The sequence below is a fragment of the Equus asinus genome, chromosome 8 (assembly GCF_041296235.1).
Source record: "Equus asinus isolate D_3611 breed Donkey chromosome 8, EquAss-T2T_v2, whole genome shotgun sequence".
In the NCBI taxonomy this organism is placed as follows: Eukaryota; Metazoa; Chordata; class Mammalia; order Perissodactyla; family Equidae; genus Equus; species Equus asinus.
Window position 1 is genome coordinate 45,568,333 of NC_091797.1, and position 17,816 is coordinate 45,586,148.

General features: G+C 36.8%; 1 protein-coding gene across 10 annotated transcripts in view; it reads right to left on the bottom strand.

Annotated features, from left to right (window-relative positions):
• The window catches only part of CARMIL1 (capping protein regulator and myosin 1 linker 1), a 309,026-nt gene that overhangs the window by 70,852 nt on the left and 220,358 nt on the right, over nt 1-17,816 (bottom strand). For all 10 annotated transcript variants that reach the window (XM_014851594.3, XM_014851592.3, XM_070515533.1 and 7 more), the window contains 2 exons: nt 9,372-9,500; nt 8,501-8,632 (listed from right to left, as the gene is read on the bottom strand). In XM_014851594.3, coding sequence (XP_014707080.2) covers nt 8,501-8,632; nt 9,372-9,500 — 261 coding nt within the window. The remainder of the gene's footprint in view (nt 1-8,500; nt 8,633-9,371; nt 9,501-17,816) is intronic.

The window sequence follows — 17,816 nt, forward strand, 5'->3', positions numbered from 1 at the left end:
AAATTTACTCCTAGATGTTTCCTCAAAAAATGAAATATGCCAAGAACATTATTCATTAGCACAGAATAGAAATCCCTGAAATATTTGGTAAACAGATTATCTTTCTAGCCTCATTTCTTGTCACTTCTTTATATTCTCCTTAGAACTATGCATATTCAATTACAGGTGCAGTTCCTCACACGATCCAAGCTCTGGCTCCATGCTTTGCACACCTTGTTTTCTTAGCCTAGAATCCTCCTTTTCCCCTCTGGAGTCAGAATAAATCACCTGTACTCCTCCACGCTCAGCTCAGCTCAAGTGTTACCTCTTTGAGGACACTTTCTTGCTCTTGTCCACCTTACACCCTCTGCACCCCCAGCCGTGTTTGATGACATTCTTTGGTGATCCCATAGCATCCAGTGGGGAGCTCAGTAACCAAATGTGTCACATAATGGTCAAGAATGCAGTAGCTTTTAACCATTTGGGGGCCAAAGAACTCCTCTGAGAATCTGATGAACACTCATCCAGAAAAATTAGTTGAAATTTTGCATATAATTTTAGGAGTTCATGGAGAACTAGAGGCACCAGACTCCAGAAACACAATTTGTACCTGATGGCAATGGTGAGGTCCTCCCCTCTATCCCCAGAGCCAGCACACTTTTTGGAACAATCTCTAAGAAACATATAAAAGCATTACAAGCCCAGGTACTCACTAAGTGTAGGTACGGAATACTCCATCCTTTTTCTACTGATCTTCAATGCTACCTCTGTCATTACTAAAGTTTACAGACATGTATATGTCTATTTCTGGGATCTCTCTTTCTGTTGCATTGGTTTGTCTATCTCTGCACACTGTCCTAATTATGATAAGTCTTAATATGCGGTAGGGCAAGACTATCAACCTTCTTGTTCTTCCTCATAAGTGTCTGGGCCATTCTTGAGCACTGCTTTTCTATACATTTAGAATTAACTCTATCAAGTTCTGTTAAAAACCTGTTGGACGTTTTAATTAGAATTGTACCCAATAATAGATAAGTTTGGGAAAAACTGACACCCTACAGTACTGACTTTTCCTATCCATAAACATGGCAGATACTCTTCTTTATTTTAGACTTTACAGTCTTTCAATCAAGTTTTTAATTCTTCTCCATTGAGGTATTATACATCTTTGATTTATTCCTAAGTACTTTAGTTTTTCTGTTGCTATTTTAAATGATGACTATTTTTAATGCCATTTTCTAACTGTTGCTGCTATATAGAAATGCAACAGATTTTTAAGTATTAGTCTATCTCTAGCAACCTCATCATACTAATCCTAATAATTTACCTGCAGATTCTTCTGAATTTTCTATGTAGACCATCAGAAAATGTGCAAATCATGATAATTTTTCTTCCTTTTTAATCCTTACACTTTTCATTTCTTTTGCTTGTCATATTGCACTGGCTAAGATCTTCAATACAGTGCAGAACAGAAGTGGTGATAATGGACATCTTTGCCTCAATCTTGATTTCAAAGGAACTGCTGTTTTCTCTCCCACCCCGTCCCAATGTATTTCAAAATATTTCAGACCTATAGAAACATTGAAAGAATGGGATAATAAGTACCTATGCCCTTCTCCTAAAATTTATCAACTGCTAATAATTAGCAATATTTGTTCTCCCTCTCTCTGAGTCATATGAAAGCAAGTTGTAGGGCATCAAGACCCTGCCCTCCTAACTTTTTAAATTATCATATGCTTTCACTCATTAGTTTTCGGCCTTTCCTCACTTTCAATATTAGCATTTAGGACCACGTATTTCACTCTAAACACTAGTTTAGCTGCATCTCACAGGTTCTGATATTATGATTTACATTATTGTTTAATTCTAAATATCCTCTTATTTAAATTATGTCCTGCCTTTGACCCTTGAGTTAGAAGTAATTTTTTAAATTTATAAACATGGAATCTTTTTAAGTTTTCTTTTGTTATTAACTTTCTAATTTTTTTGAAATGGGGCCAGAGAATATGGCCTTTGAAAATTGTTCAGATGTTCTTTATGACTTCATGGGCATTTTTTGTAAATATTCCACGTATCCCTGAAAAGAACTGATATTCTCCTATTGTTGTGCACTGATGCTATAGGTCCACTAGATCAGAATTGAGAATTCTGTGGTTCAAATATTCTTTTTTTCCTTCTTCTCTCCAAAGCCCCCCAGTACATAGTTGTATATTCTAGTTGTAGGTTCTTCTGGCTCTGCTAAGTGGGATGCCACCTCAGCATGGCTTAATGAGCGATGCTAGATCTGTGCCCAGGATCCAAACCAGCGAAACCCTAGGCCACTGAAGTGGAGCGTGCAAACTTAATCACTTGGCCACAGGTCTGGCCCCTCAAATATTCTCTATCATTACCTTTTAAATTTACTTGATCAATCAATTACCGGCAGTCATTTAAAAAGACCTCTACCATAATGGTGAATTTGTCAATTTCTCTTTGTAATTTTGTCCACTTATTCTTATACATATGAAGCCACATGATTAGATGTACACACACTTGAAATTATGTACTTCTGGCAAATTGGACCATTCAATGTGCTGTTTTATCTCCCATGATGCCGTTTTTATTGCATAACTAGATTTAGGGTGGCAACGTTCCTTCTGCTGTGGAACTGAACTTTGTATTGCAGGATGTTTAGGATCCTTGCTACCTGCCCATACCAGCTGCTAGGATAACCCAAAATAATGCCAAACACTTCCTAATGCCCCTGTAGGTATGCAATACAACCCGTGGTTTAATGCCTGTTTTGGTGGTTACTGTAGACATTTTAACATGCATACTTTACTTCCTATCTAAAGCAGCACTGTCCAATAGAACTTTCTGAGATGATGAACTATCAGTGCTGTCCAATAAAGGAGCCACTAGCCACATGTGGCTACTGAGCACTTCAAATCTAGCTATAATGCAACTGAGAAACTGAATTTTAAATTCAATTTTAATGAATTCAAGTTTAAATTACCACATGTGGCTAATGGATAACATACTGGACAATGCAGGTTTAATGCTGATCTCTTAAATCTTTTCCAGAATAAAACTAGGACCTTAGACTGGCTTTTACTCATTTCTTACTGACTTAAATGCTCACTTCTAGTATTTACTTTTATTTATTTTTAATTTTATAGCACAAATTAGGCATTATTGTTGTTGTTTTATATAGTCAATGTCTCTCTTTACCTACATTTGGCATTTTCCCTGCTCATTATTCTACCTCACAGCTCAGATACTCTTCCTTTGATAATTTTTCCTTTGTCCCAAAGTATATCCATTAGATGTTTATTTAGTGTAGTCTGATGACAGTAAACTATCTCAGTTTTTGTTTGGATGAAAATGTTTTCATTTTATCCAAATTCTTAAAAATTAGATTTATTGGGTATCTAATTCTTGGTTTATATTGTAATGTCCTCTTGAAAGTGTGAAGATATTATTTCATTGTCTTTTAGCTTCCACTATCTGTTGAGACATGAGCTGCTTAATATTAAGTGAACCTTAATATTGGTCTTTTTAAAGTAGTATGGCTTTTTTTCCTCCCTCTGACTCCTTTTAAGATCTTGTCTTTGTCTTCTGTGTTCTTTATTTTTCACTATGATGAGTCTAAACATGGATTTACTTTTATCTATCCTGCCTGAGTTTTGCTGGACTTCCTGAATCAGAAGATTCTGGTCTTGCATCAATCCTGGAAATTCTCAGCCACCATTTCTTCAACTGTTGCCTTTTCCTATTCTCTCTTTTCTTTCCTTCTGGAAGTCTAAACTTGGCTTATGTTAAACTTTCTCACTCTATCCAGGTTTCTTCCCTTCCCTTCCATATTCTCCTTTTTGTAAGTCTATACTATACTACTTCAGACAACTTGAATCGAGCAGGCCCTGTACTTGAAATGTGATTATCAGATTTCATTTTGCATGTATCTCCCCAATGATAGTTATGAGGGTCTATGTTTCTTAACTGTAAAAATAACTAATGATACTTAGAAAACTTTATAATATTTGTAAAATAAATTGGATTAATATCCTTAACATGGCAGCTACACTCACATATTTTTGCAGTGAGCCAATGACCTGCTGTAATTCGTTACAAGCAAATACAACTTTCACACTAAAGTGCTCTGAAATCAATCTTTCTTTTGCTTTGGACAATATAAAGTGTAAGAAAATAAGAAAACCCAGGAACTCTTCTAGTCAAACTGAGTTAATCTTGCCACAAGGCCACCTACACCCCTCAGGTCTCATTTCCTAAGTAAATCTGAAATTTACTGGTGAAGCGTTTCATAGTTTAAGCCCTGAGTGAAATCAACATTTCCAAGGCCAAAACAAGCACTCTAAAACTTAAGTCCAGAAGGGAAAAATGAATGTTTCCTTATGTTAAAACATTCAAATCTCACTTATTCATCGACTATTACTCTAAGAATAAATGTTAGGATCAGAAAAGGGAAAACAGGAGGAGAGTTGTCATTTTAAAATACTTAAAACAAGTCAGTCCAGAGAAAATATCACCTGTTTTCAAAGAAGGTATCTAAACTTACTGTTTTCTTTTCCTCCAGGAAGTTTGCCAAGAAGGCTTGCTCATCTGGCCACTTTTTTGCTTTACTGAAATAATATTTTTGAAAGATGACTCAAAGAGCTATTTGAACTTATTCTCATCTAATATTCAAAATATCTAACACTGACCATGATGCAGGATGGCTGAATATTAAGGCCGGAAGGGATCCCCCTGATTAACTTGAGACTGAGACAATCTTGCACAGTCCTGAAAAGTTAGGTGACTTGCTTACAGCAAACAGTTAACTAGTAGCCAACCCAGGACACAAATCCAGGCCTGTTAGTACCATATCTTTTCATTCACAATAATAAAAATTTATTTTTACAAAATAATTTATTCACTTCAGCTTTTGCTAGTAGAACATGCTAATTTCAGAGAATTTGGGAAACAGAGAAGGACTCTTCTTAACAGGGAAAATTTGATACTAGTAGTGAAACAAATGAGGAGAACAATAGCTTAATAATTAACCAACTGAATATTCATTGTAGTAAAAATACATTTTTCTTACATAATTTTAAGAAAAATCAAGACATTGGAAGGCTATACAAATAGACAAATGGAGAATATTTTTTTAAATAGTAAAATGATGTCCACTTGTCTGGTAAACTGGAAGGAAATAGAAAGAAAGTAAACTGTTACAGTCTATTGAAAATATCAAAAGCTAAATGTGTACCCAGTTAAAAGGAAATTAATAAGTAACATTTAACTAAGAAGTTGTGATGGATGATTTGCTACGATTCATGGCAGATGTCCCTAAAGGAAATGAAACCTCAAACTCAGAAGGAGTGAGAGTACCAAAAACAAGCAAGTGGGGAACAGAAAAAACAGGCCATTTGGGAGCCTGGGACCTCAGAGATTGTAAGAATGAGGGAAAAGCATGTTGTGACACTTACAAATAAGGAAGCTGTGATGAATGGAGAACACTGATGACATTGACAAGGGATCAGAAAGGTCAGCATCAAAAAAATGTGGGGAATGTCTATTTACAGAAAAATATTTTTGGTCCTAAATATATTTATATTATTTCAGGCTTTTAAAAATTCAAATGCCTTTTACTTTGGACCTTTGCCTTCTTCTCCCTCCCAAGAATAACTAACAAGAGCCAATTCCAACCCTCTGATGCACTGAGAAGGAAATGGCCACCAAAGGTAGCAAGGATAACTTGTGATTTAGACCAGTTAAAAGAAGTGACAGCAGGAGGCTGTTTGACAGAGAAGCTTCTGTTGCAATGTTTCATGCTGATTTAAATGCCAGCCAATTCTTAGTATGTAAGGAGTTCTTACAGATATTTTCAAGAAAAGAATTAGGCAATAGAGACCAAAAATGTAATTTACAAAAGAAGAAATACAAATGGATAATAACATTATTTGATGTATTACTGGTTACTAAAGAAATCCAAAAGACACAATGAGATTTTCTGGTAACCCATCACACTGGCAAATATTAAAAGGTTGATGTATTTAGTATTCATGAGGATGAGGCAAAATGAGCAATCCCTTATACTACTGGAGAGCAGTTTGTGAATACAATATGAAAATATAAAATGTATGTAATATTTGACCTAGAAAAGGGTCAATTATTCACTCTAACAGAATTAATTGGAAAATAAATTATGCTTGCTGTGAGATAATAGAAAATATATATATTGGTCTCTGCTCCTGGTTCCTTGCACAGAGCTCCTGAAACCCTTGTAAATTCCTAAGTGACAAGAGCACTATGAGCATCTCTTGTTCTAATATTTGGTCTTTGACCCTAGTTCCTGACACAGGGCTCCTGGAATCCCTGTAATTTCCTGGGTGATAGGAGTGGGTTTTGTTATAATGAAGCGACTTTGGGTGGGCTCTTGGATGGCTACAGAATGAGGGCTGGTCACTGGACAGACCAAGCCATGATTAGAAGCTTGGAATTTTCAGCCCTGCCCCTCATTCTCTTGAGAAGGGAGAAGAGCTGAAAACAGACTTAGTGATGGATCACACCTTCAGGATGCAGACTCCATAAAAATCCCAAATGTACAGGGTTCAGAGAGCTTCCGGGTTGGTGAACACTTGGAAGTGCTGGGGGATTGGTGTGCCCAGAGAGTGCATAGAAGCTCTGAGCCCCTTCCCACATACCCTGCCCTATGTATTTCTTCATCTGTATCCTTTAACATATCCTTTAATAAACTGGTCAACATAAGTGTTTCCCTGAGTTCTGTGAGTTGCTCTAGCAAATTAATAGAACCCGAGGAGGGGGTCATGGGAACCTCAGATTTATAGCCAATTGGTTAAAAGCACAGGTGAAAACCTGGACTTGCAATTGGCATCTGAAGAGGGGTGGGGGCAGCCTTGCAGGACTGAGCCCTTAACCTGTGGGATCTGACACTATCTCCAGGTAAATAGTGTCAGGATTGAGTTAAATTGTAGTACACCCAGCTAGTGTCACAGAGAATTGCTTGCGGAAGCGGGAGGGAGGGGACCCCTACACATCTGGTAACCAGAAGTGTCAGAAGTGAAGTGTTCTGTATGAAAGTAAAGGAGAGACACATAGGAGGACTGAGGTTTCCCAATACACTGGAATATCTATACACTGAAATACTACATAGCATTAAAAATGATGGTGAATGTTCACTGATCTAGAATTGTATTCATGATACTTTACCAAACATAAAAAGGTTACTAATCAGGATGTATAGTATGATCACATATATGCAAAACTGTGTGTTTAGACACAGATTGTTTGGAAATTCACTAAAATATTAATTAAGAATGACATCATCTCTGAGATTTCACGTGACTTCTACTTTCATTTTGCTATACTTGTTAGCATTGTTTAAATGTTTCACAAAGACTAAGTTTCATTTTTTACAGTCAGAAATAAATAAGCAACGAGGATGACTTTGTTTTAAACATGTAAGAAAGTATCCTTTTTATATATTTTATCCTTCATAGAGGATAACACAAGTGCTATTAGGTAACAAATGATCTGACAGAACTCTGTAAGAACCAACCAGTCTATTTTCTACCCCTTTGTGGACCTCTCAGAATGGATTCAAAATGCCATGGTTAAAAAAAACAAAAATGACACACAAGAGTCTCTCTATATTATATGCAAAGGAAGACAGGGACTTACACACCTAAATAATCCACAACATTTTCTCCTTCATTAATTTAATTTCCAAACAAAGTAATTAGCATGTTGCAAAGTTATTACTGAGGTGCATATCAACTCCCTATGAGCTGCAGCAATTGCGTTCTCAGAAGAAAACAGACCAAATAATTACAGAGATTTAGATAAGGTTTTTAAAGGCATCCTTGAAGAGGCAGATTGAAAATGATGAACACTCTCTGCAATTTGTCTGGTGTAGCTGTTTTTTGAAGTTACCTTAAGAAAAGGCTGGTCTTGGGTTATTATACTCCCTTAAATTTCAGAGATTTTTTTCAGCCACTTTGCCTAGAGACAAGTCTCTGCTGCTTTGGGTGCCTTGTAACTTCCTCCTAAGTCCCTTTCCTAGTCTTTCAACCAAGTGCTTACAAGGACTGTGATCTCTTTACCCAGTGGCAGACTCTCTACATAAGGAGCATCTAGGCACTTTAAGCATAGCTCCTGTCATGCTTCCCAGGCTCTAAATCAAATGTAATAAGAGAAGATACTTTTTCCTTAAGTAGAAATCAATCATTCCCTTATCAGTGGCAACCTACCATATGTTCAGTACATTCAGAGATTTACCGTCAAAAATGAAATTGAATTTGATAGGTTTTACTTGATTTCATTAGGTAAGAAGTTATTCCAAAACTTATAAATGAAGTCAGAAAAGACACAGTATTCAATTTTTACTACAGTGCTTGTGTGTAGGTGTGCACACATACACACATACAAACATCCATAAAATATAGGTAGCTGTGGTATGAATGCTATCACACACAGTTAAATCATAACAATTTCGTTTTCCAAAAGAACAGAAACCACAGACCTTTAGCTGTTCATCTACAACTCTTGTAACTTCTCCAGCCATTGATTCCAGGGTCTCCTGAATTGGACTGGATAACAAGCCACTGGCTCCTGCCCAAGACGCACCACCAACATGGTACAAATTTGGTAACAACTGTAAGAAAAAATCAGTGACCTCTCCATAATTAATTAAACAAATAAACATTTAAATAAGTACCAAAAGTCATTACAGAGTTAGTAAAAAGGGTGGAGAAATATTATTAGGGATAATCTATTCTCTATCAAAGGCCCTTTATACAGATTAATAAACTGAGGTTCAGCTTTGAAGCCATAGGAACAGTACATTACCCCTTTGCGCCTTCATGTCCTCAACTGCGGAATGAGAGTATTTGACTAACCCATCAGGTTCTTCCCACTCACAACATTTAATGATTGTGTGATTCTTACAGCAGAGCCAGGACCAAATATCCCAGGCTTTCTGACTCCCAGCTAATTCCTTCTCTACTAAGTCATACATTGGGGATCAAATTCTAATTAGAGAGAAGCTTCCTTTTAGAGGTGACTGGGGAGTTTCATCCTATCAGCTTGGAAGCAGAATAATTTTAAATGAGTTGTTACTCATTTAAACTACAACTACCTCTCAGTTATTCAGGACCTGATTACATCCTTTGCAAATCACATTGGCCCTCTGCTTTTTATTCTATATTTTGATTATTGGTCATTAGCACAGGAACAAGAAGGAAGCAAAGATGAATTCAGTTCACTTTGCCACTTGTTCATAACCTTGGAATTGGGGGTGAAGGTAGAGAAAGTTGGAACTGGTTTCTAAAATTGAATTCTAAAAAATCTTTTTATTACATAAGACACTCAACGTAGCCTGAAGTGAAACTCACCGTTTTAGAGTTCTTGGCATCACGCATAAGCCTTTCTGCTGATTTTAAATCTTCCTGGACAGCATCTCCTCCACAGTTTCGTAAAGAGTTGAGATGATCTTGTACTTTCACACATATTCTGTCAATCATCTGCTCCACACCATAAAAATGCCAGGAAGCATCCAAGTCAGCAGAGCCAATATTCAGATAGAAGGAAACACAGAAGGAATGAGATGAAATCTTCTAACTGGAATCTTGGAGAAGGCAGCTTATAGCCGATTATTAATTTGTCTATTCATATAAGAAACTTTTGGCAACATTAACTCCAGAAAAATATTTAAGGCACTCCGGTCACCTTTCCTGCCTTAGGAAATGCAGCATGTAGAACAAAACTGAATACTTCTTAATGATGCAGAATCTCATAGCTACTCAGTAACACTTTGCTAAATAGTAACTCTCCTTCATTAATTTTTATTGAGTATCCTCTGTGCATCAGACATAGCGCTGGGTACTGAGGAAACAGAGAAATGAAATGCATAACTCTGAGACTGTTGAGATGACTATAAAATGATGACCACAGCCAGTTGCTCTCAATATTATTGAAGCCAGAACACTCTGGAAGTTTTTTCTTTTTTTGATTAATTCAATTATATCATGTAGTTTTCTATACAAATTAACAGTTACCAAAAAAAGGAAGAAAAAAAAAAAAAGCAAGTTGAGGTTTTATTATATTAAGATGGGTAATAATAAAGTTAATAACATCTAGTTTCTGTTCCATTAAGGTCTATCTCTCAAGTTAATTACGTCTGAATCATTTTCCAATTGTTCCATGAATTTAAACACAAAACCAAAGGGCAAGCAGTAGATCACTATTCCGGCCAAAAATATTACAGAAGGATATGATTATATCCGTTTATATTTGTATTTATAGAGAGAAGCATGAAGAAAGAAAGGAAATCTGAAGGAAAAGATTACAAGAGTATGGTTTAAAAAGTTTCTCCAATGTTCTGATCAGAAGTGCAGGTTATCTATTTCATGTTCCTAAAAAATTAACTCTCCAGAGACCTTACATATCAGGAGTCCCAACCCATCTGATAATTCATTTGGCAGAGGTGAGGTAACAATCTAGCAATATTCTTTTTTAATTCAAAATAAATAGATAAATGAGAATTTAAATTATTTGACATAACAACTATAGGAAACCAAAGTCAGCCCTCCTTCCCCCATAAATTCCACGACAACAGAAACTTTCCTACAGTGCTCAGAAGACCTAAGGGCTAAGCAGGGCCTGGGTCTATTTGCTGTAGCATCTGCATCTCTCTCATCTTTCTCTTTTATAAAGTCAGGTTTATAACATCTACCCCATCCGTTTTTCTAGTGTATTATGAAGACAATCCAGTAAAATACCACTACTCAAAGCACCTGTTGATGAAGGGTCAGTAATGCTAACGATGTATACTAAGAACAGCTCCTGTAACTATAAAATGTATCGAGGCCACATTAGTGAACTACCTGGAGTTCCCCACAGGAAAAAGAATATGAATATATGAAAATATATGAATAATGCTTCTCATACCATATTCTCTCTCTGACTAAAATCTAACCTTCTAGGCAGGGATCATGTCTTATCTTTGTGCATTCACACAATGCCCTGCAGAGAATGAACTAGATATTTTTAAAAATCATCTTAATTGATAGAAATTCTAACTCTCCTAACTATTGTATCGATGTGCTTCCTGAAGGAAAAAATGGCCATCAATAATTCATATCTTACTAAGAATGAATACCTAATTTCAAGAGACAAAATAAACCACGTACTAAGTGAAGAACTGTTATACATCTGAGGCCACAAAAGGCTAATCTCAGAGGCATGTAGATGCGGCCGTATAAAGTTGATCATCTTTAATAATCATGAGAGACCAAAGAGACTCCCGAAATGTGAGCCATTAAGCATCCACCAAGGAGAGAGGGTTTAAAGGAACTCAACAAAATAGTCTTCGAGTGGGACTTTTTTAATCACATCCAAAAGAAACATAAAAATTTGGTTCTTCAAAGAAGACATCAAATCTCACAAGTCCCAAAGATTCTCCGGAATGTGCACTTGCTAAGGTTTAGCACAGTCCAGTAGATTACAGACGCTTTACAAACACATATAGAGCTCAAGGTCCAGAAAAGTTAAACCACTTAAGATGACAGAATGATTACACAAAATGCAAATGGAAAATTCTGAAAAAAGAAATCAAGGATTTTGACCGTCAGTTCATATTCAAGTCTCTAAGGACACCAATGTGAAAAATAAAGGAGACTGCAATGTGAAAGACTGTCATCTCTTGGGTAGCCCCATCAAAGATCTCACCATAGATCACTGCACCTCGGCTCTTTAATTTAACCTTCCGACTTCACCCTCTCCTCTTTAATGTTCCATTTTTCCAAAGCAACCCAGAAAAGATGTTGGTCGCCATAGTTTGAGCAGCTCACTTCCCTCCAAGGAAATGTACTCTCTCATTCTCAGACATGGTCTTCTTTATTCTGAGTCCTAATCTGTCTTCACATGTCCTTCCTACAGGTCCCATGTCTTCCCCTTGAGGACACTCTGAACAATCACAAGCTCTCTTCCGGGTGACGGTCTCACACATGCTTAAACATTCTTTCCTAATCTAATCTAATCTAATTTTCCTCAGGCTTAACATTCCCAGTTCCTTTTACCATTCTACAGTGACACTGTTTGGCAGTCCCTGACCCTCCCCCTGCCCCAGGTCACTTCTCTGAATTCTCTCTTCCATCTAGGACACTCATGAAATATACCCGCCTCAATAAAAAGGATTGGAACACAGGAGGCGTGTATGGTAAGCTGAACAGGACTATCACCTTTCTAACTGTAGAAAGTATACTTCCATTCATGTGGTACAAGTCAAAATGGCTTCTTTGGCAACTAAATCACATCACTAAGTCATATCACACTTGCTGGTGACTACTTAGGCTTTTTCAAATATACAGGGATGTAGAACCCAAGTGCAGGACTATTAGCAGTAAATGCCATCTTGGGTTGCTTGCAAATTGTTACAACTGTTCTCAGTTCCAGCAAATAGCTTATTGACAGAAAATTTTATCTTCCTTCCTCCTCGTGTCTATTTCTTTTTTCAATTCAAGAGAAATATACTTAACAGCTATCATTCAATGAGATATAGCCCTGAATAAGATACACCCTTTGCCACCAAGCAACTTAAAAATCTAGAAATGGAAATAAATATTCATAATCAACAGTAATACAAGATATAAAGTGACACATAATATCCACAAGGACATACACATTTTGTTCACTGTCAAAGCTCCATTTCCTACAAGAGTGCCTGCCATATGATAGACCCTTATACATGTTTATTCAATGAAGAAATGAATGATAGAAAGTTCTAAAAGATTTCAGCCAAGGGACCACATCCAGTTGAGATTGATGACAGCTTTTTAACTGAGTCCTGAAAGATTTCTACAGATTGAGAAAAGAGAAGGGAATTTTAAGCAAAAGAATGAATAGAGGCAGTGCACATCCAGACACTTGTGATTCCTATTTCCTGATTAGGAACAGAGGCACTTTATTGTGGGAGATCAGAGAGGAATGTTAGGTTAAGGCAAGATAATGGAAGACTCAGGCACAGGCTTAGAGTTTGAACACAGTGTGCAAGCCCCAGAGCATCTATTCTCCAGCTCCTCCCACAACAGTGAGGGTTGAAAAGTCCCATGACACTCAACACTCATAGTGACTTGGTTTCCCTGACTTATAGAAAGGATATGGGCTGTAGAAAGCAGAAGAAGACATGGAAGATGAATAAACTAGTTCCTGTAGTACTTGTAAAAGAAGAGGTAGGATGGAGTTACTAAAAAATACTGAGCAAGAGGGTTGGCAGTAGAAATGGAAAGAAAATAACAATGGCAAAAGAGACTTCAAAGGTAAGTGGGCAGGGCATAGTGACCACCAGATGAGGAAAGCAAATGAGGCATTCAAGATGACTCCTGGGGCTCCACCCTCAGTGAGTGACAATGTCACTGAGAGAAATGGTAAGATCAGGAGTTCCAAGGGATGTTTGGTTTTAGTGACCCTGATTCTCAGAGGGCCACCTGGATGAAGATGCTGAACAAGTAGTTGAAAAAATAGGACTTTCTGGAAAGAAACAAGAACGTAAGGGATAGATTCAAGAGTCATCCACAGATGAGAGAGTTAAAATGGTAGAAGTAGAAGAGATAGCCAAAGGGAAAGAGTACTAAGTACAAAATTTAGGAAAATGGCTGCATTTGGAAGATGAAAGGACAAAGAGTCATGCAGGTAAGACACAAGAGCAGTGGAAAGATATTCAGAATGGCATCCCGTCAAATGAACCAGGAAGTGAGTCTCAAGAAAGATGAGGTGGTCGGTAATAATGATGATGATTGTGATAATAAAAATAATAGCAGCAATACAATGTTTACTAGTGAGGAGCCAAGTACTTCACATGCATTATCTCATTTAATCCTCACAGCACCTTCTGAGTCATCTTCCCTGTTTTACAGATGAAGAAATCAAGGCTTAAAGAATTAAGAAGTGACTAACACCACTGCACACCAGCAGGGAATAGCAGAGCCTATACTTAAATCTGGGTCATCTGACTTGAGAACCCAAGTTCCTAAGCACTACACGTATTGCCTTCTTTCATCAAAAGATGAAGAAGGAGGGGATGGCCCAGTGGCCGAGTGGTTAAGTTCACGCACTTCGCTTCAGCGGCCCAGGGTTTCACTGGTTCGGATCCTGGATGCAGACATGGCATTGCTTGTCAGGCCACGCTGAGGTGGCGTCCCACGTGCCGCAACTAGAAGGATCCACAACTAAAACATACAACTATGCACTGGAGGGATTTGAGGAGAAAAAGCAGGGAAAAAATAAAAGATGAAGAAGGAGAAAAGACCCCTGGACTTGGTGACCAGGAGACATTGAGAGAGCCATTTTGGTAGACAGACAGGAACAGAGGGCACATTTCAAAAGGTTACAAGGTGAATGGGTGACCAAGAAGTCATAAAAGTATAAAAATCTGCACATGAAAGGAAGGAAAGAGAATAAGCAGAGTAAATAGCTCTAGACAATAAAACTGCCCCTTTTATTCTTTTTTTCAGGGTAAGAAAACTTAAGAGCAGAGGTTGGCAAATTACAGGTGATTCTGGACCTGGTTTTACAAAGTTTTATTGGAAGCGCCACGTTCATTCCTTACATATTGTCTAAGGCCGCTTTTGCTTTACAACAGCAGAGTGGAGAAGCTGCAATGGAGACCATCCAGGCTGCAAAGCCTAAAATATTTACTATTGGTTTTTGACAGGAAAAGTTTGCTGACTCTTGATTAAGAGAGTTTATGAGATGGAAAAGAAGAGATCAAAAGCAGAGGTGGAGAGTTGAGGCTTATAAAGGTCTTTCCTAAACAAAGACAGACGAGACAAAAACAAATACATGAACAGTTACGAGGCTTCGGCGTTTCATTAAAACATTTTCCTTCCTTCAGGGTCACCTGAGAATGATGACTGGCTCTGCAGCTGGCAGGGCATCAGTCACAGAGGGTCTATTCTTTCTGTATTCAGCTGTCTGGAAACTTCAACAAGAAGTTTCAATAAGAAGGAGATAAATCTCTCCTAAGTGACTAAAACAATTAAAGTCTGAACATTGCTAATCATGATGTCCTCGGAAATCCCCAAAGTGAAAAGGTGGCAATATACCTACTACATAACGACTCAAATAATTCAGAACGATGCCATCCCCGCAGAATTAAACATCCGCATTATGCCTCCTGTGTACAATTTCCTCTCGATTGAGAAGATGAAACTTACTTTTAAGAATTGGCGGTAAAGGTTGCTGCAGTAATTTTTTTGGATGGGCAAAATTCCCTGTGAGTGAGCAAAAGAGCTGGAGGGATATTGTATTAAGAAAAGCCTGCATTAGGGCAGCTCATAAAGGAGCCGAAGGCAAAGGTTCAATGGACGATTTTAGCACTCTCATTGCTTTTAATGTTAAACACTAAAACCAGGAAACAACTGTAAACCATAAAGTACTAAGCCGATATCAGTCCCTTGCAGGAAAAAAAATTAGATTTTTAAGGCATTAGTAAGGTCAAAATAATGTTTTCTTTCTCAAAACTCCCTGTTACTTCACCAATATTCATTAATTATTATTGCTCTTTTATTCAACACCTATCGCTTTACTTTTTCTTATATAAATAACACATGGTTGCGGTAAAGCATTCAAATAATACTGTGAAGTATAAGAAAATAAAATTCACTTAATCGCACCACCTGAGATAACCATCATTAACATTTTGGTGAACACCTTTCCACAAATCTCTATGCAGTCGTCCATATAGTTTTACTTACTTGGAATATTATACGTTATGCTTTTATTACAGACACTTTTCTTTCATTGTGTTTTAAGAGAAAGCAACAAGAAAAAACTAAAATGACATCTGTAGAAGGTAAGAAAATAGTGCAAACCATAGAAAATGACCTCAAATGACAAAGCTTCCCTTACTAGTCAGTTCTTCATCTCTGAGATGAACACTTTTGAAAACTTGCTTTTCTAATTCTTCCGGTGGCTTCCATTTTAAATTTAAATAGTAGACCCAAATTTGTGTTTTTGATTTATGAATTATAGAAAATAGAGGTTGATTCCATGAAACAAAAACTAAAAATTTAGAATAATTATACTACCACTCTTCAACTCCTAATTTTAGTTAGTTTCATTACTTTTACATTAAGATTTCCAATATTAACACTTTTTTAATCTAACAATAATTAAGTTTTCCTTTCTTGTCTAAGTTGACATTAAAATTTTAAATCCACTAAAATGCAGTTACAGAATTATGATCATGAGATCCATTGAGAAAAAAATGTAATCTTATGTCTTTTAATCCTGCAGCTCAAAGCAGATTGTCCCAAAGTGGCAACTTTTAAAAGCTTTCTTTCAGCTTTTATAATCTGTATGATTTCATTTCCGCTACAGTTTCTTATTTATGCCTCACACATTGTGTATTTTCTTGTTTTCCTTTGTTACGCTGGAGAATTTCCTCAAAAGCTTTTTTCATATGGAATATTGGGGGTAAAATATCTAAGTCCACATCTTAATGTATTTTTATTCTGTCCTTATATGTGTTTGATACAATGGCTAGGTACAGAATTCTTGGTTCGAAATCAATTCCCCTCTGAACTTCGATGACATTACCTCATCTCCTTCTAGTAACTGGACTGATGCTAAGAACTGGTTCTAGTTCCCCTATAACAGAGCATGTTTAATCTCTCTGGAACTCTCTACGATTTTTTTTTCTTTCTTCTAGGTGTTCCGATCAGGATACATCTAGGCGTGGGTCTTCTGCCCATTTATTTGGATCAATTTTAGCGGTCATATCAACCCCAAGATCCATGTGAAATGGTTTTCTACTATTTTCCCTCTTTTAAAATTTTTCTATTATGTCTCTTCTTAAATTCTGAAGTTCCTGTTGGAAGGCTGTTGGTCATTTTGAATCTATTCACCATTTTGACTTACTTTTCTCTCATATTTTTCCTCTTTTTCTCTTGATGTTCTAAAGATTTCCTCTACTTTTTCTTCCAGAGAAACAGCTTAATTTGTGCCCTATCAGTTTATTTAATTCTATATTACAGTCACCATATCTTCAGTTGCTAAGCATTGTTTCTTATTCTCTGACTATCCCTTTTCATAGCAGCCTATTCCTATTTTATGGACATAATATTCTCTCAAGTCCCACTGAACTTACTAATTCCTTTTTTTTTTTAAGTCCTCTGCTGTCCTCTGAATTATCTGAGCGTGGTTCTTTGGTTTATCTTGCTTTTACATGCTACTGGTTTTCCTCAAATATCTTATGATCCTTAGTTTTGGTTGATATTTTTGGAAGTAAACATTTCACACTTTTTTATTATTATAATCCGTTTTTTCCTCTCTAAACTTGGATAGAGAGAATAGGAACAAAATAAAAGAGAAAAGCACTTCAGTTTCTCTTCAGCACTTAAGTGTTAATTTTCAACAAATTCTTAATTATTCAGAAGAACCTGGGAATTTGTTTCCTACTCATAGAAGTGCGAGGGAATAGAGAGAAAGGGGCAGAACGTCTCCAAAGTAGCAAATTTGACTACCCTCAGATTTTACCATCTGTAATCAGGTGTTCCTAACATTTGCATATAAACTTAAAATACACTTTACTGACGACATTAAAAGGCACAAAATCATCAGCAATTAAAAGTGCACATTTAGCATGAGAATTAGCCTACATTTTCCTCCCTCTATATCTTGCCCTAAACTCTACTTAAATTTGTTGTCATTCTCAGAAACCAGTTCTCACTGTCCCAATGAGAATGATTCAAACAATATAAGTCCTTTGTCCCTTTGCTTTTAAAAGGGTCAGTCCAGCCTGAGCAGAAGGAGAAACTACACGTGGAGAAGACGGGCGC